The sequence below is a fragment of the Mya arenaria genome, chromosome 9, assembly GCF_026914265.1.
Source record: "Mya arenaria isolate MELC-2E11 chromosome 9, ASM2691426v1".
Taxonomy (NCBI): Eukaryota; Metazoa; Mollusca; class Bivalvia; order Myida; family Myidae; genus Mya; species Mya arenaria.
The window spans coordinates 13,758,394-13,782,863 of NC_069130.1; the positions used below are offsets into that span (position 1 = coordinate 13,758,394).

Here is a 24,470-nt window from a genome sequence, read left to right on the forward strand (position 1 = left end):
CATATCACGGTTATTGGGCTACATGTCACAGTTATTATGCTTCATGTCACGGTAAATGGACTATATATCACGGTTATTGGACTACATGTCACGGTTATTATGCTACATGTCACGGTCTTGGGGCTACATGTCACGGTTAAATGGCTACATGTTACGGTTATATGGCTACGTGTCACGGTTATTAGGCTACATGTCACGGTTATTATGCTACATGTCATGGTCTTGGGGCTACATGTCACGGTTATATGGCTACATGTCACGGTTATATGGCTACATGTCACAGTTATTGGGCTACATGTCACGGTTATTATGCTACATGTCACGGTCTTGGGGCTACATGTCACGGTTATTATGCTACATGTCACCGTTATTATGCTACATGTCACAGTGTTGGGGCTACATGTCACGGTTATATGGCTACATGTCATGGTTATTGGAATACATGTCACGGTTATTGGACTACATGTCACGGTTATATGGCTACATGGCACAGTTATTGGGCTACATGTCACGGTTATTATGCTACATGTCACGGTCTTGGGGCTACATGTCACGGTTATTATGCTACATGTCACCGTTATTATGCTACATGTCACAGTGTTGGGGCTACATGTCACGGTTATATGGCTACATGTCATGGTTATTGGAATACATGTCACGGTTATTGGACTACATGTCACGGTTATTATGCTACATGTCACGGTCTTGGGGCTACATGTCACGGTTATATGGCTACATGTCACGGTTATATGGCTACATGTCACGGTTATATGGCTACATGTCACAGTTATTGGGCTACATGGCACGGTTATTATGCTACATGTCACGGTCTTAGGGCTACATGTCACGGTCATTGGGCTACATGTCACCGTTATTATGCTACATGTCACAGTGTTGGGGCTACATGTCACGGTTGTTTGGGCTACATGTCACGGTTATATGGCTACATGTCATGGTTGTTGGAATGCATGTCACGGTTGTTGGGCTACATGGCACGGTTGTTGGGCTTCATGGCAAGGTTATTGGACTACAAGTCACGGTTATTGGGCTACAAGTCACGGTTGTTGAACTACATGTCACGGTTATTGGGCTACATGTCACAGTTATTGGGCTACATGTCACGGTAATTAGGCAAAATAATGCATTTCCATAAACATAAAATGCGATTTCATAATTTTTTAATAAACCCTATACTGCCTGGTACAAAATTATGCAAATGGCATATGATGCTGAAGCGTAGGAAAGGTACAATACCTCATCTTTAAACGAACAATGTTTTTTACATAAGAGTGTTATTAAACAATTATATAATATGACACAGGTTGTATTTGCCTTAATGATATTAACTGCAATTTGATGGAGCAATTGTTTTTTTGCTTTTTTAACAACTTAAAACATTAAAACTGCATGGACAATCCCAGTTTTTAAACGGTTTATGATAACCCTGCTATTAATAATAAGCACACGATGAAAGGCTGAACGTTTACCACTGCGTTCACCAGACAACTTAAAATATTATGCTTGAAAAGCATACGCAAATGTTTTACAATCCTGAAGTTTACATATCAGCCATTTGATTAGTCCAGAATCATTTAATGCACACATCGATCAAAAGAAGAAGGTGTTATGGTGACTTTAAACCTCGAAATGAAAAAAAACCTTCATATTTCTTTTACGTATGAAAGATAATTGTTTGAATATAACAAAGCGCCATACTGCAAGATTTTTGTTGTAAATATGTTCAGAAAGTAAACTTGATTTACTTACATTATTCGCCGGCGCAATTTGATTATTTCTAATACACCGGCATTGAATGTATCATTTCATATTATTTTAATTTTGGACAAAAAAAAATCTATTTTAGATCTCATACATTTCACATAATGAAAAAATGATTAAAAGCTTTAGTTTGTCAAACACATGTCTAATTATCGCAAGTGGCAAAAGAAGGTCAGATATGAAAGGGAATAGTGGGTAAAGGAGGTTAGAGACGAAAAGAAAGAGCGGTTAAAGGAGGTCAGATATGAAAGGGAATAGTGGGTAAAGGAGGTTAGAGACGAAAAGAAAGAGCGGTTAAAGGAGGTCAGAGATGAAAGGGAATAGTGGGTAAAGGAGGTTAGAGACGAAAAGAAAGAGTCGGTAAAGGAGGTCAGAGATTCAAGGGAATAGTGGTAAAGGAGGTCAAAGATGAAAAGAAAGAGTCGGTTAAGGAGGTCAGAGATGAAAGGGAATAGTGGGTAAAGGAGGTCAGAGATGAAAGGGAATAGTGGGTAAAGGAGGTTAGAGACGAAAAGAAAGAGTCGGTAAAGGAGGTCAGAGATTCAAGGGAATAGTGGTAAAGGAGGTCAAAGATGAAAAGAAAGAGTCGGTAAAGGAGGTCAGAGATGAAAGGGAATAGTGGGTAAAGGAGGTCAAAGATGAAAAGAAAGAGTCGGTAAAGGAGGTCAGAGATGAAAGGGAATAGTGGGTAAAGGAGGTCAAAGATGAAAATAAAAAGTCGGTAAAGGAGGTCAGAGATGAAAGGGAATAGTGGGTAAAGGAGGTCAGAGATGAAAGGGAATAGTGGTAAAGGAGGTCAAAGATGAAAAGAAAGAGTCGGTTAAGGAGGTCAGAGATGAAAGGGAATAGTGGGTAAAGGAGGTCAGAGATGAAAGGGAATAGTGGGTAAAGGAGGTTAGAGACGAAAAGAAAGAGTCGGTAAAGGAGGTCAGAGATTCAAGGGAATAGTGGTAAAGGAGGTCAAAGATGAAAAGAAAGAGTCGGTAAAGGAGGTCAGAGATGAAAGGGAATAGTGGGTAAAGGAGGTCAGAGATGAAAGGGAATAGTGGGTAAAGGAGGTCAGAGATGAAAGGGAATAGTGGGTAAAGGAGGTCAGAGATGAAAAGAAAGAGTCGGTAAAGGAGGTTAGCGACGAACTTGAAGAAATAGTCGGTAATAAAACAAATCGTCCGAATGCATGCCAAGAAATCTTATCCAATTTTCGATTAAGAAGGAAACCCATGTTTTCAGGGGCTATGCCTGCATATACCTGGCATATTTAATATTCCAGTGAATGGTTTTGTGATTTTCCAGGCAACTTTTATCAGTTATCTGCTAATAGCTAAATCATCAAAATTTAATGGCCATTACGCCCAATATGAATTGGATGGGAGAAATGACTTTGGTCAGTTTTTGGAATAGAGCATGATTCTCAGGTTTTACGCTTCATCTCAATTTTTATATTTCCATACTTGTCAAGCATAACACAAAAATTTCAATAATGGTTTATTACTGAATATAGACATGATTTTCTGAACTATAATTAACTAAGTATTAAATCTTTGATGTAGTTTAAAAATCTCATTGACAACGGAGTTTAACTCTCTAAACTAGGCATTTGAGTTATGTTTAAAGATTGAAAACATCAAGTACAGATATATCTTTCTATATTTCTTAACTCCGCAACATCTAAATGTATTGAAATAGTGCCTTTAGCTTAGATTGTGTCGATTAATTTATCAAATGCATTACTGTATTGTTGTATAAGGGGCTATTAGGATATGGCCGGTGTAAGGATGTATTTAACCCCTAATAGAATTACGACCCAGTCATTATTCTTTAGAAAAAATGGCCCATGGGTCACATTTTATCGACTACTTGGTTGGTTGTCCGGTTAGCGCACTGGTAAGCGCGCTCGCTTCTCACCAAGACGACCCCAGGTTCGATTCCCGTCGTGGGCGCATGTGAGTTTGGTATAGGACCGGACGTTTGTTTTATCACCGCGTTCTCCGATTTCCACCACTAAACAAGATCACACTCTCGCGTTAAATCGTTCAAAAAAGAGCAATAGATGTATTGTTTTTTTTTCACAGTCGTTGTAAAATACATGTATACATGTTTAAACTTATATTTGACTCATGTGCACGACATAAAATTATATCGGGGAGTCTTTTTTCGGTGGATGTCGAAAATCTTCGGAAAAAAGGTTGTTTTTACTACGTGCCTTCATCATTATAAGTAAATAAATGAAGGGCCTTCGCATTGACACACAAACGTAGTCCCTTCATCCACAACGTCATAGTTGATTATCGGGAGATTATCAGCAGTACAAGTAGTAATTGGATAGTTAGTAGTTGGAGTCATAGCTGAAGCTGTAGAAGTGGCAGAAACGACAGTATAAGCAGCAGCGTCAGTGGTTTCAGGGGAAGCATATCGGTGGTATTGGTGGTTGCGGTGCTGGTGGCAGCGGTGGTGTTGTGGCGGTGGTGATGACAGTAGTGGTAGTATGAACTGCAAAAACTGCAGCATTACCAGCTGTATTACTAAGACTTGAAGCGCACGCATTAAATAACCAAACATTTTCACCTAAAATATATGTTTAAACTTCAATAGAACATAGTCAGTTCTGTTCGGAGTTATATACTTTTTTACAGACACAATCCTAATTACGTTATACGTTTCGACATACATTTCGTGATTATGAAATATTATTTCGTAAACATGAAATCACATTTCCTAATAACGAAACATCATTTCGTAAACATGAATATTTTGTAATTACAAATTGTTATTTCGTCTTTACGAAATGATATTTCGTAAAAACAAAATGATTTGGTCAATACTAAAATATTTTTGTAAATACGAAATAATATTTTTGTTGGTTTGTATTATATTTCGTTAATGTTGGATCCATTGATATTATTGTATTGCCTTTTATTTCAGACAATGGTCACACCTTTGTCCAACAAGTTCCTTGGCTGGGGGGAGCTGGAAAACAGCATAATGTATTGTTTAGCTGGTCTTGAGGTAAGATATAAATTATTAATCATAAGTAGGTACTGAAGAAAGAAATATTAGAACTACAGAGATTTAAGTAAATTAGGATTTAAAATATAATTTGTAAAACACTTCGTTTTTGCAAAAGAAATTAATTTTCAAAATGTGTGAAATAGTATATATGTATACATGTACAACTATACATTTTGTTTACACCTGCTCTGGAATGTTACATATTGATCACTATATCAACAATAGTTGATATAATATAACTTTGGTTTTCCATCCTGTCACAAAAACTTTTCTTCAATTCAACCTATCAAGCATAAACAGCGTTAATTCTATTTTCCCTTATGGCAAATTATTAATATCCATTTATTTTCTTGTTGCATACAAGCGCAAGGTAGCTTTTTGGTGCAAGCACAAACAAAGTAGCTTTTAATTTGACATATCTGAATGTATTGCACAAAATGACCATTGGTTTGGCACATTTTGGTTGTCATATATTCAAAACTTTGTTGTGCACAATTTTATGGAAATTTATGAAAAATGCCATTCTAGATTTAAAATTGTTTTCTAATTTTACATAATACACTGTTCTGATGTTGTATGTATCTTATCTGTATAACTTGACATTTTGATTTCACTTAAAACAAATGCATTTGTTTTCAATGACAATGTACCTTGTGGGTATCAACAAATAAAATTATTTTTTTTATCAGTGTTTTTAAAATTCAATGAAAGCACTGAATTCTCTACAATTTCAGGTCATAATTGTGTTTGGTCTGGTCACATGGCTCAGCAGGCGAGTGCAGGACCGCAGTTTGATTCTGTGCGGGACAATTGTACTCACAGTAGCAAATTCTTGGATGATTTATGTGATACCTGTCGCAGGAGAATGTACGTATATTAAGTTCCATATTTATAACAAATGCTACAAACATACATTGCATTCCATATTTATTGGAGATTGTATGAACGAATGTACATAATATTATGAATGTATAAGAACTGGTTCGAACATAAATTAAATTCCATATTTTTTAGAAATGGTATTAACGGATATACATTGATTTTCATATTAATTAGAAGTGATTTGAACATATATACATAGCAGTCCAGATTTATAAGAAGTGGTATGAATTACATCAGTCCCTGTTCGAATGAAACTGTTTAAGATATATGATAAGGCCAAATAAAAAAATAGGTCTGTTTCAGGTTACCCGACCGACCCTATTTTTTCCCGCCAACCCTAACCTATTTTTCCCTGAAAAAATATGATTTGGGTACGAAAAGCATTTGTTACGAAATGTATGTACGTAAAGTTGACAATATTAGAGTTGGATTTCTGAATGTATTTACCGTACTTCACCTTAGAAGGACACCTTAAAATAATTAATTTTTCGCTCTACGAATTCATAGAAAATAACCATTTTTACATTTTATTTACATGTATGGTAAACCTGCCTTTTTTCTTCATGTCTGCATTGTACCACTTATTAATTTATCCGTAGTTATCAATGGTTATTACGCCTATAAGTCACTGTAGCTCCTTCATCAAGATAGTTAAAATCCCATTCAACACCATTTTATACATGCATTGAAATGAATAAACACCTTTTATCGGCTTCAGATCAAACAGTCACATTGTGTGACGTCACATAACTCAGTTATACCCACGAGGATCTCATGGAGAGCATGGATATTGTTATGCAGGATTAATGTGTCTGGGTTTTTTTATTGTAACTTAAGTATTACATTTATAACTTTAATTTATCACATTTAATAGTTACCTGTATCATTGAATGTGTTGACTTTATTGTTTTCATGCCAAGAAATCCTATCCAATTTTCGATTAAGAAGGAAACCCCTGTATGCCAGCATATACCTGGATTTTAGCAGCATATGCATTATGTTCCATTCAGTGGTTTTGTGCTAAGGGTTAAAGGGCTGACTTGGTTCTCCATGAAATTTTTATCAGTTATCTGCTGTTACATTTAATTCATTTCATTTAATGGCCATTACGACCAGCATGAAATTCAGGGGAGCAATAATTTTGGTCATTTTTCGGAAAAATCTTTCTATAGTGCATGGTTCTTAGATTTAACGCTTCATCTCATTTTGTTTATTACGACACTTGTCAAAAATTAAAATAAAAATTCAATAATAGTTTATTATTAAGTATTGACATGATTTTCTTAACTATAAAAAGTATAATTATTAATTAACTAAGCTAAGCATTACATCTTTGATATTGTTTATGAACAATCTCCTTGATAACAATATTTAACTATCTAAACCACACTCTTGTTATTATGTTTAATTATGTTTAAAGATTGAAAACATCAAGTACAAATGTACTAACTATATTTCTTAGTTCCCCGGCAGCTAAATATTTTCCTCACGCCGGCCAAATCCTAATAGCCTCTTGTAGAACAATACCGTAATCAAGTCGTTTAATTTAACAACTTGAGTACGGTATTGTTCTATAAGAGGCTCTTAGGATTTGGCCGGCGTGAGGAAGTTTTTTGAAACAAATAGAATCACAAACCCCAGTCAAACTTATCAACTTCCGGCTCAAAATGTTATGACTCATGTATATTTAATAAAATGATACCTGGGAGTTGTTGATCTGTGGATGTCGAAAATCAGCTTAAAGGGGCTATACTCCGTATGATAAAATAGCGAAAAAAAAAGGAAAATTTCGAAAACTGACATAAACTTGGCATCGATATGTACAATGCATTGAAACTTACTAACTGAAGAACCCGGTCTCCGACACAGTTTTTTTTACATTTTGGTACTTTTTTTACAATTATGATAAAGCGTAACACAGTCCATTAGATAATTGTCCTGAGATTCGTTACAGAAGAAAACTTTTTTGGTGCGAATCTGGTGTACAGTCCCTTTAAGGGTTCATTGTACTTTGCGCTCATTATAAATAGATAAATGAAGGGTCTTCGCATTGATACAAAAAGCTTAGTTCCTTCATTCACAGGAACATATAGTTGATTAACGCAAGATTAGCAGCATCAGTAGAAGTTATATGATAGTTATGAGAAGGAATAGTAGTAGCTGTTGTTGTAGAAGTGGCAACAACAACAACAACTATTCAGCAGGAGCGGCAGTAGTTTTAGGGGTATCATCATCATCATCATCATCATCATCATCATTATCATCATCATCGGTGGTGGTGGTGGTGGTTGTGGTGGTGCTGACGGTGGTGTTGTGGCGGTGGTGTTGACATTGGCAATAGCAGAAGCAGTAGTGGTAGTATCAACAACAATAGCTGCAGTATTACCACCTGTATTACTAAGACTTAAGAGCACACGTATTAAATGACCAACGTAGTCGGTTCTGTTCGGTGGGGTTAAATACCTATTTACAGTAACGATCGTTCTGAGTCATGTAATTATTTGGGGTGGGGGTGGGTCAATATTTTACAGAAAAGGTGTCACTCAAGGACAGCGACCATTGTCGTGAGTTTATGTCGGTCAAAATATGTTCTTTCACAGGTCACGGTATGAAGACAATGCCAGATGAACACAAAACTAAGCAATTTTTTAGATTGAAACATTGCAAAAACAAATCCCAATCAGTTATACGAAAATGGATTTAACCGCCTCATGTGTTCATGATAATATCAACAAAATTGAAGTAAATTTAACATTCGGAGATTCAGTTTCGCCAATGTGATATATTTTTTCAAGTTTCGTTTGTATTTCCCATTTTCCATGGTGTATACGTATACTTACGAACTCAATATTTTTTACAGTGAAAAAAAACAACAACAAAGCTTTAAAAATGAACAATAAGAGTGTGTGTTTTTGTTTAAAAATGTGAACCCAATAAATCTGACATTTTAAAATCAATATACATACGCTTAGTATAGCATACCCTTAAATATAATTCGACCTATGAGAGGGCCATATTCATATATAATGTAATATAGGTTACATTTACAAATAAAACGGTTGGTTAAGCATACCATTTTCATTAACATCTGTCATATGTCTAAAACGATAATGTTACTCATTAAAAACAACATATTTTTGTTTAAGAATAAGTAAATAATAAGTTTTACTAAATTAAGTACTCTGTAATTTTAATTAATTGTAGTTAACACTTGCTACTTCTTCACGTCTTTCTGGGCAAAATTAAATACATTCTTCCAAATCTTGACCCAAACTACAGCAACTCCCTAGATATGAAAACATGATTAAACACATGGTCAGATTCTCGGTCAATTAGGGGTTAATGTGTAGCTGAAATTGGCTCTTGTGTAGAAATGAAAAGTGGAAAAATTGGCTGGTATTTCTTGGCATGATTGATGTTTCAATGAGTATTACTGTACGATTATTGCTTCATAAAGTCTATATTAAAAGTGTGGTACAAGTTTCAAAGTTAATTGGCGGATCGTTTTACAAACATGTCATGTCTGTGTTTTCTTAATCTCTGCATTGCCCTTGTTGTTTCTTTAATCCTCCATTGAATATATCACACTTCCTTTTCACCAGGCAATAAATGGTTTAGGATGGGTAGTAACCAACTAACTTATCACAGTGATGTATACGGTTAGGTAATCTAGCCAGGCATTGTAACGATAAAGATCAATAATTTTTGTCCGTGAGACTTAGTAACTGTAAAAGTTTAGTCGATGTCCTTTGGGTGTCCGAAAATTAGGTACCTAAAATAAATTATTTTTGAAAATAATAATGGATGTCCGAATTTATAGAATGTCCGAACTCTTAAATTACGTTTGTGCTTGTGTGGCAGGTATGTTTCAATTCTTGAACTATATTTTCTTGTCAGATACAAATGTGTCAGATACTGACTTTCGGATTGATATGTCAGACTTAAGTGTGCAATTTTGGCAATAAAACCTGCATGTTACTTGTTCTTCAAACCTGAACCCCCAGGTCCTCTTGACAACATTGAGGTTTCCTTGGCTGATGGCTTATATGGTAAATTTGCTGTCCCACTCTTCATGTAATTATGTTTCAGGGAGGTTAGTATTCTACAGAGGGTGATTGAAAGCAAACGGGTGCATAAAGAAAAGTAAAACAGGTCCTGGAAAGTCTTAAATAATAGCAGAGTGGTGTATCATAACTTAGTTGAAATCCAACCATCATTGTCAAAAGTATTTAACCAGACAAATAAAGAGTGTTTCCTTTGAAGCATGTAACATGTTTAAAAACTACTGATAAACCTGAAAATTGATGACTTTTATTTTGTTACTTTCTGAGTCAACAGTTACTGAAATCAATATATCAAAAAAAAAAAAAAAAAAAAAATATTCCGACCTACCTACCCTATTTTTTTAGCAGTGTTACCTGAAACACACCTATTTTTTATTTGGCCTTACTGCAATTCTGCCAACGATTAAAGTTTATATAATTATGTACATGTCCATGAACTGTATAGCGTGTGGTTCTTGCTAAACACATTTGTTGTTTATATTCGGTATGCCTATCTTTAACATTCAACACCCAGTTGTTTATTTTATTACAAATCACCTTTATCTTCGTCATAAGTAATTTGTTTAAATGGATGCTAGTTAAAATACCAAGTTCCATGTTTATAAGCATGAAACATTGTTGTCCTACAAAAACGTTGTTTGTGTGATAGTTTTTATATACTATTTATTAGGAGTTATATAATACAGTATATGCCTGTTTTAATACTATTTTAGGTTCCTATTATACAAATCTTTGGCGGTTTATTATCGGGATCATATTTGACATGCTTGCCTTGCCTATGCTTGTGTCCGGGAGCATTTCCCTTTACTCAAAAATCACCAGGGTGGAGACTCAAGGTAATTGTTATACATGTTAATAAATTAGCATAACCCAGTTATTTTGATACATGATTGTGGGGTTTTACATAAGCATAACCCAGTTATTTCGATGCATAATTGTGGGGTTTTACATAAGCATAACCCAGTTATTTCGATGCATAATTGTGGGGTTTTACATAAGCATAACCCAGTTATTTCGATACATAATTGTGGGGTTTTACATAAGCATAACCCAGTTATTTCAATACATGATTGTGGGGTTTTACATAAGCATAACCCAGTTATTTCGATACATAATTGTGGGGTTTTACATAAGCATAACCCAGTTATTTCGATACATAATTGTGGGGTTTTACATAAGCATAACCCAGTTATTTCGATACATAATTGTGGGGTTTTACATAAGCATAACCCAGTTATTTCGATACATAATTGTGGGGTTTTACATAAGCATAACCCAGTTATTTCGATGCATAATTGTGGGGTTTTAAATAAGCATAACTCAGTTATTTCGATACATAATTGTGGGGTTTTACATGAGCATAACCCAGTTATTTCGATACATAATTGTGGGGTTTTACGTAAGTATAACCCAGTTATTTCGATACATAATTGTGGGGTTTTTACTTCTTTGTGATTGGTGATAATGAGCTTAAAATTGGGACAATGGCGACAAAATGCCTACAACTGTGAATATAGCACACTGAATTACAAACAAAGACATAAAGCAAAGCCCTCTTTTTGAAGATTTTTTGAAGACTGCATTTAAGCATATCTCTACCGGCTGACTTGTTTATAAAGGTTAAAAGGATTATGCAGGATAGTGAAATTAAAAGTTTAAAAAAATCTACTTGTCCGAATTGAGAATCGGGTCGAATTTTAGGCGAAAAAAACTCATTAAATTGAATATTATTTTAGAGTCTTTAACCTTGCACATAAGTCATGGCCAGTAGGTGATACTTATTTATTTTGGGGTCACCATGTCATAGGGCAATGTCATGGTGACCTTCACTAAAAAATGGTTATGGGCCTTCCTCACAGGCGACATATCTGATATGCGGAAATTTAAAGTTTATATATTTATAGTTTCTATTAGATTTTTTTTCAGTATTGTGATCAGATGTTTTGTAGTTGAACCTAAAATTGTGTTTTCCTTGTAATAGCACCTAAAAGAAGTATGCATACAAATGATCTGAAAAAAATGCATTAACATTTCTTCATCTCATATATCAGGTCTGAGTATGGGATTACGACGCAGTGTTGTTGGCATGGCAACAATTCTAGGACCACTATGGGCGGGATCTGCAATTACGCGTCCCTATATAATGTTTGGAGTCATGTTAGCTCTGCTTGCATTATCATTGGTGAGATTTTCTTTAAATGACTATTTCCTCAATGTTCAATGTTATGATTATCATTTATTTATTTCGGAAACTAACATTACAAATATGAACGAAAGCCTTCCTACGGCCCCACACCTTCTAAAAAGTATTATATTTTTAAGACTTTGCTTAAATTCTTTAAACGTTATGAAAATGTTGACATTTTGAAGTATCCTAGAAAAGTTGCTTAAATGTTATTACAAAATAGGCCTCAAAAGATTTGAAACTTAATATCGAATCTTAGGAAAAAATATGGAAAAAAATATGCTAAGATAGCTCAACATTGTGGCGAAATAGTTGCGAGCTAAAGGACATGTTTTACAAAGTAAAGGATAAGAACAAGATAAACACATATTAACACACATATGTTTTAAGGACAACAGTTAAAATGTGTTTAATCTATGAACTCATGAAATTATTGGTCATATTCCAACATAAGTTTCAGAACAAAATTTTAAATGTGGTCAGTCTATTTAATCAATAAAATATAATTCCAATTTTAGTTCTTGAGAAAGTTGGTTATATTACAAATGCAAAATTTGCCAACCCCATCCCATTTTTTACCGTCAATCTTTTGTGATGGGGTGGAGAAATTGTAAACATGCATGCCTTTTCCATGTACAGTTTCTTTCGACTTACGTATAAAAATGATTTCATTCTTTTATTTCAGTTCATGTTGGTCCTGTCATTCAGTAAGCTGGTACCCAGCAGTGAACAGCCGGTAAACAAAGCAGGTCTTGTGACCACCACTGACAGTGACGAGGACATTACTCAGCCACTGATTACTTGACAGCACTTAGAGATGTTTTATTAATGTAGCAATTCCATGGCAGAGATTTTTTATAACTGTATCAACTCCATGACATAGATTTTTTATTACTGTAGCAATGCCATGGCAGAGATGTTTTATTACTGTAGGTATCGGTTACCACTGTAATTCAATGAAATATTATAATATTATAAAGTTCTTTCTTTGCTTTACTTTTGACTTTCTTTCGAAGAGAAAAGTCTTGTTATTGTAATTTTCTATGTGTTGGTGGCGTTGTGCAAATGATTGACCCTGCATTGACTTGCAGTGGTCATTACACAAAAAATAATTGAAGGGAGTCACATGAATGTGGAAACACATAGTGCCAAAATAAAATGCAAAGCATGGCCTTATTAAGTTGAATCCATGTGGGACTGAACATATAACAAAAGACAAGCGTTGGGATTTCACAGAGCGACGCCCTTGTTAATGCCAACGTTTATCTTTGAATAAGATTTGCTCTGTTTTTAGAACAAAAAATCAAATATTTGAAAACACCAAGCTTTAAACAAACTGCTTATGTACACATGTATGTATATTTAATAAATTGAATGTATGCTTTAAACTATACATGCACGCATTTGTTACATTGTACATCTGTATTGTTATTGTATGTATGTTAGCAACATTATGTAAACTATACAAAATAAAAAATGACATAATTTAGGTGTTCGTTTTAAATGGTTAAAGAATAACATTATAGCAAGTTACTGTAATGACCTTAGTTCAAAGACCGGATTTCCGTGCACATAAATTTCCGTATGGGTCGTTCACTGGCTATAGTACAGACGAACGTTGGCATCCGCTTGCTTGCCTTAGTTCCTACCTCAACAAGGCCGCCCGAGCCTTCATTAACCCGGCTTTGTCGCATTTTCCGCCGTTGACCACCCTCACTTCTGGCTGTCTAGGTACCTAGACGTAACGAGTCGTCATATGAAACCATAGCAGATTAAAACGACCCGGCAACTATTGAAAACATGTTGTATTAAATAGACCGACATTTGTTTAATAATTTGCGTTCATTGTTTTGTTTATTTTACACCTTTAAGCTACCGCTGATAACTGACACGTTCAGGCTTCCGCTTATTTCTGACATGTTCAGGCTGCCGTAAATGACTGGTACGTTCAGGTTATCGCTAATGTCTAAGACGTTTAGGTTACCGCTAATGGCTGGTACGTTCGGGATACCCCTCATGTCTGACATGTTCAGGCTACCCCTTATGTCTGACATGTTCAGGCTACCGCTAATATATGACATGTTCATGCTACAGCTAATATCTGACATGTTCAGGCTACCGCTAATATCTGACACGTTCAGGCTATCCCTACTGTCTGACATGTTCAGGCTACCGCTAATACCTGACATGTTCAGGCTACCGCTAATGTCTGACATGTTCAGGCTACCGCTAATGTCTGACATGTTCAGGCTACCGCTAATATCTGACATGATCAGGCTACAGCTAATATCTGACATGTTCAGGTTACAGCTAATATCTGACATGTTCAGGCTACAGCTAATATGTGACATGTTCAGGCTACCGCTAATTTCTGACATGTTCAGGCTACAGCTAATATGTGACATGATCAGGCTACCGCTAATATCTGACATGTTCAGGTTACAGCTAATATGTGACATGTTCAGGCTACAGCTAATATGTGACATGATCAGGCTACAGCTAATATGTGACATGTTCAGGTTACAGCTAATATCTGACATGATCAGGCTACAGCTAATATCTGACATGTTCAGGTTACAGCTAATATCTGACATGTTCAGGCTACAGCTAATATGTGACATGTTCAGGCTACAGCTAATATCTGACATGATCAGGTTACAGCTAATATCTGACATGATCAGGCTACAGCTAATATCTGACATGTTGAAGTTACCGCTAATATCTGACATGTTCAGGCTACAGCTAATATGTGACATGTTCAGGCTACTCCTGATGGGGATACAGTAAATACACAGCAAACAGTGGCTATGCTTTCTTCCGAGACGTCCACGACAAGATTCGGGCATAACACACATGGTACACTACGGATGGGGCTGCTCGACTACGGCGTTAAAGTTGTACACATATAGCTAAAGCTGTACATTTATATGTATATATTTAGCTATTGCTTATAGCTATAGCAATTACAAAAAGTAACAAAATAGTAATAATATAGAAGTAATAAAATGAAACAGTCTGTTGTAAATACACATGTTTATTGTTGTATACTCATGGGCATTTTTTCCTTGATGTATTTGTAAATAAACTCTACACAAACTCTACATCCGTATTTTAAAGCTGTAGCTTTACTTTGAAAAAAAATCCATCAACAACAACATATTAACATTACAACTTTAGCTACAAAACAGCTGTAACTGATAGATCTACGCTGTTAACATATTGTAATCTCTGAGCCAGTTCGTCAAACTTGACTAGCCTCTCATAAAACACCAATGTCATTGCTGCTGAATCTAAGAAGCAACCCTCAACTCTTGTAAGGCTGTACGACACAAAGACAACCACCATTGCTAGATGCTGTTTTGATGGTTTAAAATGGAACTTCACGGCAATACGATTCGTTCTAAACTAATGAAAGAGGTGGTCTACTTTCTCTTTTAACACATGTACAGTCGAACCCCGTTGGCTCGAACTCGCTTGGCTCGAATTCCTCGTTGGCTCGATCTGGATTTAAAGAACCGATTTCTTTATACTGAATGTAAGCAATTCCGCTTGGCTCGAATTTTTCGAGGCTTCGTCGGTCCCTGGGAGTGCGAGCCAACGAGTTTCGAATGTAATTGCAAGACCTGTTGAACTCTAAATTGTCAAAAACATCAGGTGCAATCATTTACAACGTAAACAATAAATATTATTATTATACTATTAATTAGTTGAAACTTTCTTGAAATTTATATATTTAAACGTTATCGTGTTTCAAATTATTAACATAGTCATATTCTAATTTAACAAAAATTAACATATTCACTCATTTGCAAATCTCAATTCAATTGAAATAAACTACTTTTCACGGAACAGGAAGTAGATTACTTGCTGTCAAATTTCAACAAATACTAGATAACAAAAGTCGACATATTAGGTAATGCTACCATTTTCTCTAGCGGATCTTTGAAGGTAATTAATTTTATTAACGTTTTAATTCTTTAATTTTGTTGCAAAAAAGTATAGATAGTTGTTTGTCAACGTCTTATAAAATTACTAGATAAACTGAAAAAAAGAGTTTTATGATCAATATATCTAAATTTAGGTCATGAAGATTTGTTTAATATTTGATCAACAAGGAAGTAGATTAGTTTTACATTCTTTAAAGTCTAATTTATTTCTGAAATACATGTCAATAAAATATTGTTCAATCGGTAAAAAAAACCCCGACACAATTAACCAGTTTTACTTCAAATGTGAATATATGAATGTCGTGTAATGTTTGTTTGTAAATTCCCTTGTCTTAAATGTTGTACTTACAGCAATCGATAAATATAGCATCAAAATCTAAATGGCGCACCCTGAGAAAAATACAAGGAGCGTTTTTAGCTCGACTATTCGAAGAATAAGGAGAGCTATACTACTCACCCAAGCGTCGGCGTCGGCGTCACACCTTGGTTAAGGATTTGCATGTAAGCACGTTTAGGTCATTATTTCAGCAAATCCATCATGTATTGCATTGAAACTTTAAATATGTATTCCCAACTATCCAACGTACTTAATTTATCAAGTAAGATAACACTAATTTGAATATAATGCAAATTATGGGCCTTTATTATTTGACTTAGAAATTCTGGTTAAGGTTTTGCATGTAAGCACACATAGGTTATTATCTCAGCAACTACTATGTTTTGCATTGAGACTTTATACAATGATACTCAACCATCCAACCTACTAAAATAATTAATTGCAAATTATGGCCCTTTATTATTTGACTTTAAAATTCTGGTTAAGGTTTTGCATGTTACCACATTAAAGTCAATATCTTTGTTAATTCATCATGTGCTGCATTGAAACTTTAGACAAGTGTTCTCAACTATCAAACTTACATAATTGATTAAGTTAGATAACTCTATTTTGAATATAATGCAAACTATTACCCTTTATTATTCGACTTAGAAATTCCGATTAATGTTTTGCATGTAAGCACTCATAGGTTAATATTTCAGCAACTACTTGATGTATTGCATTCAGATTTTATACAATGGTACTCAACCATCCAACCTACTTAAATAATTAAAGATAGCTTATTTTGCATATTGTGAAAATTATGGCCCTTTATTGTTTGACTTTAAAATTTTGGTTAAGGTTTTGCCCGTATGGAACTCCTTTTTAATGGTCACCACATTGTAATTACCTCCCTTGTTGAAGACTGTCGTCTGTGGCATCATGGAAACCTTGTCTTGTGGCAATACTTAGATCGCTAATTAATTATTTCTCGCTTCAAATGTCGCCATAAAACACTTTTCACGCACCTTTCAAGAAATAATGCTTCACTCTCCTTAGAACTATTTAAAGACCGATTTGACCATTAACATAATCTGAATCACTGCGCGCATATTCATGACAACCATGAATTATCGCATATCCATACGCATTTATTTTCACTAAGCACAAAAAAGTTCCAGCAAAAAATACATGCTTACTTAATTTTGTTAAACTGAGGTGGGAGAAAACGCATCTACCATAGCCACTCGTGTAATATAGGTTCATCCCGACCCTCGCGCAGGGTGTTTTGCGGAAACTCGGTAAACCTCGTTTCCACAAAACAACCTATGCTCAGGTGGGAATGAACCTACACTCTCGGCCATGGAAGATACTTATAATCTTCCATAAGATATAAATTTTGCCCTTTTATTATTCAACTTGCAAGCAATAATGGTTAAGGTTTTGCATTTTAAGCACATGTAAGTCGATAACTCAGCAACTACTTGATGTATTGCATTGAAACTTTAAACAATCAAGTATGATAACTCTATCTTGCATATAATATAAAAAGTCGAGCGCGCTGTCTCTGTGACAGCATTTGTTTAAATTATGCGACTATATCTATAATAAATATTCGGAAAAAAAACTTAAACATTTTTATCGCATTTATTCACTCTTTCAAATATTTCCTCGCAGGCATTCACATAAACGGGCAATGAATCAATTTCTGATAAGTCAGAACTGTACGTCAGGTATACGAACCGACTAACCGCTCCTATTATAAATAACTAAATCATCAATAACTAGAACATGTTCGTCAAATTCATGCATTTGACTTTTAGAAGAAATAACCGCTACATGAAATGAATACCCATTTAATAATTCATCCTAACCGACAAGGGGATTTTGGCTTCAAAATTAATTTACATTTTTTCTTATCGAAAACAAGCAATTCCTCAGTCTGTTGGAAATCATGGGTACAAGTAAATCAAACTATAGTTCAATAAAATTCATAAGAAGTGTAAACAATTCATTTGAAATGATGATCGTTTTGAAATTTTCAAGTGGAAAGAGTTTCAGTGTCTAAAATAAGAATGTGCCACTAGTGTAGCTCAAACCCACAAACCCATGGTTGGGAGGAAGAAACTTCAAAATCAATCTCAACCTTACATGTCTTATTTTCGGGCAGCGTGTTGTTTTTACCAACCATGGCAAGCTATGTTCAAAGCAAGGCACTGCTGGTTGCGGCTTTTGACTTCGGAACCACATACAGCGGCTATGCGTTCTCATTCCGAGACGACCCCAACAAGATTCAGACAAACCAGAACTGGTACGCAGGGGGCGGGGCTTCAAGGCTGGTTTCACTGAAAACACCTACATCTGTCCTTCTAAACCCGGAGGGAGAGTTTGACAAGTTTGGATTCGAGGCTGAAGACACATACGCAACCCTAGCTGAAGATGATGAGCACCATGGCTGGAGGCTTTTCCGAAGGTTTAAGATGGTTCTGCATAGTAATAAGGTAAGTCATTAATAAAATATATTCAACTTGATGAATGTATTTAGGGAAGTAGACAAACACAAATCAGCGAAGAAAACAAGCAGCCAAAAAAAATTAGCCAAGTAGGCAAACACAAATTAGCCGGATAGCCAAGTAGCCAAACACAATTAAGCCAAGTCGCCAAACAAAAAATAGCCAAGTCGCCAAACAAAAATTAGCCAAATTAGACAAGCAACCATTCTAAAATGAGGTGACGATGCTTTTGTTTAGAGAAACAAGGTTCAAAGTCTTACATGAATTAAACGATTATAATAAATAATAAATATCATAAATAAATAATTTGTGTTGAAGTTGGACTTCTTTAATTATCACCATATGAATTAAACGAGAAATACACTAATAAGGTCTAGCAGCAGCAAACACAGATTACTTTGATTTAAAAATATCCTTATCAATACATGTATCTTGGTTACCGCCCTCCATTGGGGTGGAATAAAACCATGTTTTGAGTACTCAACGTCGCATATATAGGGGATATTATGATAGGATGCTTTTCTGGTGACTTGTATCCCGTCGAGACCTCAGGTCGAGACGGATACATATTTACTCACCAAACGAGACGTGATGCGGGTCACCAGAAAAGCGTTTTATCGTAATATTCAATTCATTAAATACCTGCCTATTTAATTATTTATTTTTATTTTTCGGGTTCAATTTGATTTAAATTTACCGCCATCTGTCAAATGCGCGTATGAATTCGAATGTGTTACGTAGTTTTGTGTATTGAAGTCAAGGGTGGCTACTACAATGAAACGAACATAATTCACTTAACTGAGCAGAATAAGAACAACATATTGTATGACTTATCAAAATTAACAAATTGCTAATACGAGAACAATCATAAATGTCACAGAACAAAAAAACCCAAAACGGTACTTATTTTACGAGTATACATTAATCGTTATTTCCTGAAGGCGTAACGCGGCCATTTTAAACAAAGTAAATATTCGTGGGATTTTTTGACCATCAAAATATGCAGAATTGAGGGAAGTTCGTAAGTCAATAGCTATTTTATCGTGACGCGAATTCGCCTTCTTCTTTGTATTGGCGAGCTGCTCATATATGATAATAAACATGGAAATTAAAACAATTAATGAACTTCGAAATGGCAAACAACTAGTTCACTGGAGTAGCTGTCTAGAGAGATTGGAATTGTTCTCTGCTTCGTGCTTATCCTCATGGTTCTTCAAAGAACCATGTTCTTGAAGAACCATGTTCCTGAATATTTGCATGATTCTGGAGCGTGAGGAAAGTTAGATAATTTAATGTTTTTAAAAGCTGACAGGTTTTACCAGTGTTTCTTGTCATGCTAGTTTTAGCCACGCGAAAGTAGTTCCGAGACTACACACGGTACTCGCTATATACGGAATCAGAAAACGACAGTTTCATGGTACGGATTTTCAATACGGCGTTCTGTATTTTCACTGTTGGATATGGAAAAGGAATTTGATACGCATATAATAAATCCCGATATTTATCAATAAGAGCAAATTATATACGGGCGTTTAACTAAAACCATCACCAACTTGAAAGCAATAATGTGTTGTTGTTTTATAAACATAAAATTTAACTTCAGCACTTGACGAAAGATGTTACGGTAGAGGACTTTAGTGGAAAACAGATGACGGCTTTCCCGCTGTTTGTCATGTCGATCAAGTACCTGAGAGAACATCTACTTAAGGCGGTAACTATGCAAAAGATAGGGATCGAGGAGATTGACATATTGTACGTGTTGACCGTTCCGGCTATCTGGGATGACAATGCCAAGAGATTTATGAGGGACGCGGCTATAGAAGTAAGACGTTTTTTTTTAATTGTTTACAGCATTAAGAGTTAATTGGCACTGGAATGATCATTCCGACGATGTATATCATTGACTAAGGTCCATTCACTTCCGTGAACTTACTGAATACGTCGTTAATAATACATATGGCCCAATGTAGCAATTGATATATATTTTTCATATTAAACCGTACACCCCGATGTGATAATTGATATTTCTCATATTATACCGAACGCATTGCATTCTTCAAATAACACTTTTCATATGGGCTAAATTAGTACAGACTTGTTTGATAGTATCTAAGTTCAAACGTTCATGTCACTACGAAATAATATGTTCATGGGTAGGGCTTCCATCCATGTAATATTAATATAAAGTTATTATATAAATATGGAACGTCAAAGCAATGAACTAAAATAGACTACCTAAAATAGCTCTGCCGAAAGAAAATTCGTAGTCTTCATTATTTAGTCGTAGTTCGTTATTTAAAACTGATACATGGACACGTATCTGTGAATAGTTTTTGTGTCGAAGTACTTAGATTGAATTTGAATTCATTTTTTAAAGGAAATTGTCACATACTATTGAATTCGTAACAAGTATAATTGTATTTACATATACTGATGTGATACTTTGTTGTAAAGGCTGGTGTAGACCCGAAGCGCCTTAAGCTGGCCTTGGAGCCGGAGTGTGCCTCTGTCTGGTGCGAGACGTTGGGTATGGACGTCAAAGGCGCTGTAGCGTTTCAAGGATCACAGTACATGGTAGTCGATCTTGGAGGTAAGGGATCATAAAGTATTCTACATAAAAACAACAACAAATTATTACAATCAGTGTTCTATTCGTCACTTTCACTTTTTCTGGGTTATTGTCCCAATTTACTTATTTGTTCAATTACAGTTGAGTCAAGATTGCTTTTTAATTTAGTTTCGACAGGTAACGTATACCTTAAATACATGAAACAAAACAATTTGTCATTGTTTTAAAATGCAGGAGGTACCGCAGATATATCTGTCCATGAAAGAAAACCAGCTGGAACCCTGAAGGAAATCCACAAAGCCAGTGGGGGCCCGTGGGGAGGCATATATGTGGATGAAAATTACATGAAAATGTTGAATGAACTGTTTGGGGAAAACGCTCTCACTGAACTCCGAAAGACTGAAATGAATGATTATTTCGATGTCACTCGGGAATTTGAACATAAGAAACGGTCATTTGACACTGACAAAACAAAGCAGATAATTGTTCGTATTTCTGCCTCGCTGAAGGATTTTGCAGAAAAGTATTCTTCCAAATCTTTAGAGGAACTAATTGCGTCCTTAAAAGTGCGGGAAAATGCCATCACCACGAGAGGAAACGACAAGCTGAAAATTGATGTAACAGTTGTCCAAACATGGTTTAAAAGACCAATCGATCTGCTGATCCAGCATCTGAAGTCTCTTTTAGCTGAACCAAAGATAAAAAGCGTGCGAACCGTTATTCTAGTGGGCGGTTTCGGTGAAAGTGCGTACGTTCAGGAGAGAATCAGGAATGAATTAGCCGGCATCAGACTGATCGTTCCTCCAGACGCGGGCCTCGCCGTGTTGAAAGGCGCCGTCAGGTTTGGACACATCCCCGCCATTGTCTCCTCCAGGGTCATGAACTACACGTATGGGACAAGTGTGTATGCCCCGTTTGATAAAAAGAAGCATCCTGAGGAGAAGAAAGTTTGGAAGAATGGAGAATGGTTGATTGAGAAGTGTTTCGATGTATACGTGCGCGTGAACGAGGAGGTGAGAGTGGACAAACAGGTGACCATGACGAATATTCCTAATAACAAAATATCCCTCACAAGGGTCTACAGAACAACACATGAGAACCCCGAGTTCACTACAGACCCCGGATGTAATTTGTTGGGGATAGTTAAACTCAAAATTAGCACCGATATTCCATTTCAGCAGCAGATAATAGAAACTACGTTTATGTTCGGGGATACGGAACTACTCGTCAAGACGAAGAACACGATTACTGGAAAAGAAGCCTACATGACCTTTGAATGCTTCAAATGAAAGGTTTTGTTGTATTTGACATGACTTGTATAACATTTTTGCAAACTCTATAGTGACTTCATGTGTTAAAAACCAATTTGAAAGTCATTTAAGTCTGTGTGTGCATATAACGTTTTTGTTTAGTCTATTTCCATATTTAAATCATAAATAATAAGCGTATTTACAATAACACTCGGATTTGAAAGAATTTCTATTTGTACAGATATTAATAAAATCATATGTTTCGTAGTTATTTTACCAAATTGTCCCGACATCCAACAAAAGGTTAAAACATTTATCAGAATTGTTTTCAGATACACTGGAATTCATACATCTGCCTTTTTATGAAGAATCAGATATTAACAAACTTTTTTTTAAATTATAAAATATTAAACTGAAAGCTTATTTGCATGAAAATGGAGTGTTTAAAGCTGCACTCTCACAGATATACCATTCATACAACTTTTTTGTCTTGGAAAGAGCAAACTTTTGCGTAAATATCTGCAAACCAATGATAAGGGATTACTTACAGAAAATCAGATCGTAGATTTTAATACTTCCGTTCGAAAATTATTGTTTTATGGCTTAGACCGTTACAGTTTAAGAAAAATGCATAAAAGATCAATTGTTCAACTTAAATATAAAAATCTGCTTTCTAATGTCATCAGTCTTATATAACTGCTTTCCATGAATTTTCGCAAAAATTGGCTCGTTCCAAGACAAAAAATTAAAAAAAAGTTGTCAAAACGTTCAATCTGTGAGAGCGCATCTTTAAAAATAACTTTAAAAAGATAAAAGTGACAGTGAACAGATCTAATATTGGCCTTTACCATCAGTGTAACATTTTTACACAACGCGATTGTATAAAAAACAATTTATTTTATGTCCTTTTTTAATACTTTACTTCAATGCTGTCCATGATTTTCATTTTTAAAACATATCATGTGCTCCCACTACCAAATATAAATAATATTACCGTCTCCGTTGCCTAGTGGTTAAGGCATCCGCCTACGGAACGGGAGGTCGAAGGTTCGAGTCTCACAAGGGGCTTGTTCTGACATGGCCTGTTGCCGACCCAGCAGCTAGTTAAATCGAGGGGTACCGATTGCCTTCCTGCCAGGCGCCTGGCATTTGGGATAAGGAATCGGGGTAAAGATGTTCACGAGTGTAGGTGTCTCATAAGCCCAACGGGCTGGCCCTTAACTAAGAGGGGTGACACTATAATAAACAAACACTTTACTTTTTATGACATATTGGGTGTATGAGGAATGAAAACAAATTTTACGATAACTATGTTCAATAATAATCGTCTTTTATGGCCAAGAGAAGCGCCCTTTAAATGTTGGTGGCCGTGGAAAACCTGCCTTTCATAGTTGTGGCCGAAAGATAAGTAAATATTAGCTACAATACACGTTTATTACATAATAATGGCCGTAAACAACAGTCTACTTTGGCCTTATGAACGTCCATTACATAAAAGGGATCTTTATAAAGTCTACTTTTGCCACAATAAACGTCTTTTACATAATATTGGCCGTAATGAACGTCCATTGCATGACAAGGACAGTATTAAAATCAACTGTTGTTACAATAAACGTTTATTACATAGTATTGGCCGTAACACGTCCTTTATTGCCATGATAAACGTTCATTTCGTAATAAGGACAAAAGTCAATAATATTGGCCTCAACAAATTTCACTTTGATAAAAACAAAACTTGTTTACCAAAAACAACAACAACAAAACGTCCATTGCATAAAATTGAAGTATCAAACGTTTGTTTCATAATGTTTACCGCAAGACAGTCACCTTTGGCAGTAATAAACATCCGTCTCAGACATGTACTCTTTTGCCAATAGAAATCTCTTTACTATAATTGTAATAGAGGGCGTAAGAAACGTTCAGTTTTGCCATGTGAACTTCTCGTTATATAATAGT

At 35.4% G+C, this 24,470-nt stretch overlaps 2 protein-coding genes across 2 annotated transcripts; both read left to right on the plus strand.

Annotated features, from left to right (window-relative positions):
- The first annotated feature begins 883 nt into the window (after positions 1–883).
- On the plus strand, positions 884–13,406 carry LOC128245752 (uncharacterized). The gene is made up of 6 exons (XM_052963980.1): positions 884–1,123; positions 4,702–4,785; positions 5,523–5,655; positions 10,448–10,570; positions 11,786–11,916; positions 12,605–13,406. Exons 1-6 carry the CDS (start codon positions 884–886, stop codon positions 12,722–12,724), a joined length of 831 nt encoding a protein of 276 aa, XP_052819940.1. The 3' UTR covers positions 12,725–13,406.
- Positions 13,407–15,790: 2,384 nt separating this feature from the next.
- LOC128203262 (heat shock 70 kDa protein 12A-like) lies at positions 15,791–22,781 on the plus strand. Its single transcript, XM_052904596.1, has 5 exons — positions 15,791–15,867; positions 18,353–18,683; positions 20,299–20,517; positions 21,150–21,285; positions 21,499–22,781. Exons 2-5 carry the CDS (start codon positions 18,372–18,374, stop codon positions 22,551–22,553), a joined length of 1,722 nt encoding a protein of 573 aa, XP_052760556.1. The 5' UTR covers positions 15,791–15,867; positions 18,353–18,371; the 3' UTR covers positions 22,554–22,781.
- Positions 22,782–24,470: the final 1,689 nt, after the last annotated feature.

What these genes read in the sequence shown, in the direction of transcription:
- LOC128203262 (XM_052904596.1), top strand. Translation starts at nt 18,372, where the DNA reads ATGGCAAGCTATGTTCAAAGCAAGGCACTGCTGGTTGCGGCTTTTGAC. An exon ending in TGGTTCTGCATAGTAATAAG is followed by an intron (nt 18,684 to 20,298) that starts GTAAGTCATTAA and finishes ATTTAACTTCAG; the next exon opens with CACTTGACGAAAGATGTTAC. An exon ending in TGAGGGACGCGGCTATAGAA is followed by an intron (nt 20,518 to 21,149) that starts GTAAGACGTTTT and finishes TTTGTTGTAAAG; the next exon opens with GCTGGTGTAGACCCGAAGCG.
- LOC128245752 (XM_052963980.1), top strand. Translation starts at nt 884, where the DNA reads ATGTCACAGTGTTGGGGCTACATGTCACGGTTGTTTGGGCTACATGTC. An exon ending in TTATTGGGCTACATGTCACG is followed by an intron (nt 1,124 to 4,701) that starts GTAATTAGGCAA and finishes CTTTTATTTCAG; the next exon opens with ACAATGGTCACACCTTTGTC. An exon ending in CTCTGCTTGCATTATCATTG is followed by an intron (nt 11,917 to 12,604) that starts GTGAGATTTTCT and finishes CTTTTATTTCAG; the next exon opens with TTCATGTTGGTCCTGTCATT.